Raw genomic sequence first — 2327 nt, 5'->3', positions numbered from 1 at the left:
TACGGAAATCCTTTGGTATTCAATTAGAATGAAGTAGGACTGATCTTAATCTGAAATACAAAGAAATGTATACTAAAAATAACAGTAATCCAACTTTAAGACTGTCGTAAATCACAGGCATAACATGCCGAAAAAGATTGTCTTCACAGGGGAGATAACTCTAATTACATAAGGTGAATGCTCACAGGGGAGATAACTCTAATTACACAAGGTGAATGTTCTGTTTCCAAAAATGAAGAATCTTTCATCGAGAGAATAGAGTTGAATGTCGTTTCAACATCAGTGAAATAATTACATGTAAATCGAAATTTACATAAAGAAAATTAAACAACGAATGGTAATGATTTATTTCAGAATCATTGATAGGGATGTCCTGTATGCGAATAATCCAACCAGAGGATTGCAATAATCTTTTAATCTCATACATTTCTGGTGTTTTTTTGTTTGTTGTTGTTATATTGGTTTGTTGTTACTGAGTTGGTTGTTGTGACTTGTGTTTGTTGCTATCTGACGTAAGTGATTTGACACTGTTGTTGACGTTGTTGTTGACGCTGCTCTTGTTGGTGTTTTTGTTGTTTGTTGTTGTTATTATTGGTTTTGTTGTTACTGACGTTGGTGTTGTTGACACTGTTGTTGATGACGTTGTTGTTGACGCTGCTCTTGTTTTTGTTTTTGTTGTTTGTTGTGTTATTATTGGTTTTGTTGTTACTGACGTTGGTGTTGTTGACACTGTTGTTGATGACGTTGTTGTTGACGCTGCTCTTGTTGGTGTTGTTGTTTGTTGTTGTTATTATTGGTTTTGTTGTTACTGACGTTGGTGTTGCTACTGTTGTTGATGACGTTGTTGTTGACGTCTGCTCTTGTTGGTGTTTTTGTTGTTTGTTGTTGTTATTATTGGTTTTGTTGTTACTGACGTTGGTGTTGTTGACACTGTTGTTGATGACGTTGTTGTTGACGCTGCTCTTGTTGGTGTTTTTGTTGTTTGTTGTTGTTATTATTGGTTTTGTTGTTACTGACGTTGGTGTTGTTGACACTGTTGTTGAACGTTGTTTGCGCTGTTGTTGTGTTTTTGTTGTTGTTGTTGTTATGATTGGTTTGTTGTTTGACGTTGCTTTGATGACTGTTGTTTGCGTTGTTGACGCTGTCTTTTGTGTTTTGTTGTTTGTTGTTGTTATTATTGGTTTTGTTGTTACTGACGTTGGTGTTGTTGACACTGTTGTTGATGACGTTGTTGTTGACCTGCTTTGTTGTGTTGTTGTTGTGTTATTATTGGTTTTGTTGTTACTGACGTGTGTTTTGACACTGTTGTTGATGACGTTGTTGTTGAGCTGCTGTTGTTGGTGATTTGTTGTTGTTTTGTTGTTACTGACGTTGGTGTTGTTGACACTGTTGTTGATGACGTTGTTGTTGACGCTGCTCTTGTTGGTGTTTTTGTTGTTTGTTGTTGTTATTATTGGTTTTGTTGTTACTGACGTTGGTGTTGTTGACACTGTTGTTGATGACGTTGTTGTTGACGCTGCTCTTGTTGTTGTGTTTTTGTTGTTTGTTGTTGTTATTATTGGTTTTGTTGTTACTGACGTTGGTGTTGTTGACACTGTTGTTGATGACGTTGTTGTTGACGCTGCTCTTGTTGGTGTTTTTGTTGTTTGTTGTTGTTATTATTGGTTTTGTTGTTACTGACGTTGGTGTTGTTGACACTGTTGTTGATGACGTTGTTGTTGACGCTGCTCTTGTTTTTGTTTTTGTTGTTTGTTGTTGTTATTATTGGTTTTGTTGTTACTGACGTTATTATTGGTTTGTTGTTACTGACGTTGGTGTTGTTGACACGCTGTTGTTGATGACGTTGTTGTTGACTCTGTGTGTTGATTATTGGTTTGTTGTTTGGTTGGTTTGTGTTTGACGTTGTTTGTTGATGACGTTGTTGTTGACCTGCTCTTGTTGGTGTTTTTGTTGTTTGTTGTTGTTATTATTGGTTTTGTTGTTACTGACGTTGGTGTTGTTGACACCTGTTGTTGATGTTGTTGTTGACGCTGCTCTATTTTCGCGGGCATTACTGGTGATGCTACGGTAACATTGAATTTGGTCGTAATGTTATCGATGTTGTGTTGTTACCATGGTTACATCTTCGCTTGTCAAGGGTTCCAATACGGCACTCTCTTGAAGAAGAAGGCACTGGATCGTAACTATTGGTTAACGGAAATGCCATTATTGTTACTGTTGGTTTGGGTTAAAGTTTGTGATGGGAGTTGCAACATCGGTCGTGTTCTTGCTATGTTGGTGTTGCCGTGGTGGTTGTTGTTGTTGTTGTGGTGGTGGTAGTGCTAGAG

The 2327-nt window shown here is 37.3% G+C and overlaps 1 protein-coding gene across 1 annotated transcript; it reads right to left on the bottom strand.

Annotated features, from left to right (window-relative positions):
• Window positions 1–503: 503 nt before the first annotated feature.
• On the bottom strand, window positions 504–2051 carry LOC138332635 (putative uncharacterized protein DDB_G0286901). The gene is made up of 2 exons (XM_069280638.1): window positions 1811–2051; window positions 504–1594 (listed from the first exon to the last, which is right to left on the bottom strand). Exons 1-2 carry the CDS (start codon window positions 2049–2051, stop codon window positions 504–506), a joined length of 1332 nt encoding a protein of 443 aa, XP_069136739.1.
• Window positions 2052–2327: the final 276 nt, after the last annotated feature.

The sequence above is a fragment of the Argopecten irradians genome, chromosome 10 (assembly GCF_041381155.1).
Source record: "Argopecten irradians isolate NY chromosome 10, Ai_NY, whole genome shotgun sequence".
Taxonomy (NCBI): Eukaryota; Metazoa; Mollusca; class Bivalvia; order Pectinida; family Pectinidae; genus Argopecten; species Argopecten irradians.
The sequence above is the reverse complement of the archived record's forward strand: the minus strand, read 5'-3'. Positions and strand labels throughout refer to the sequence as shown.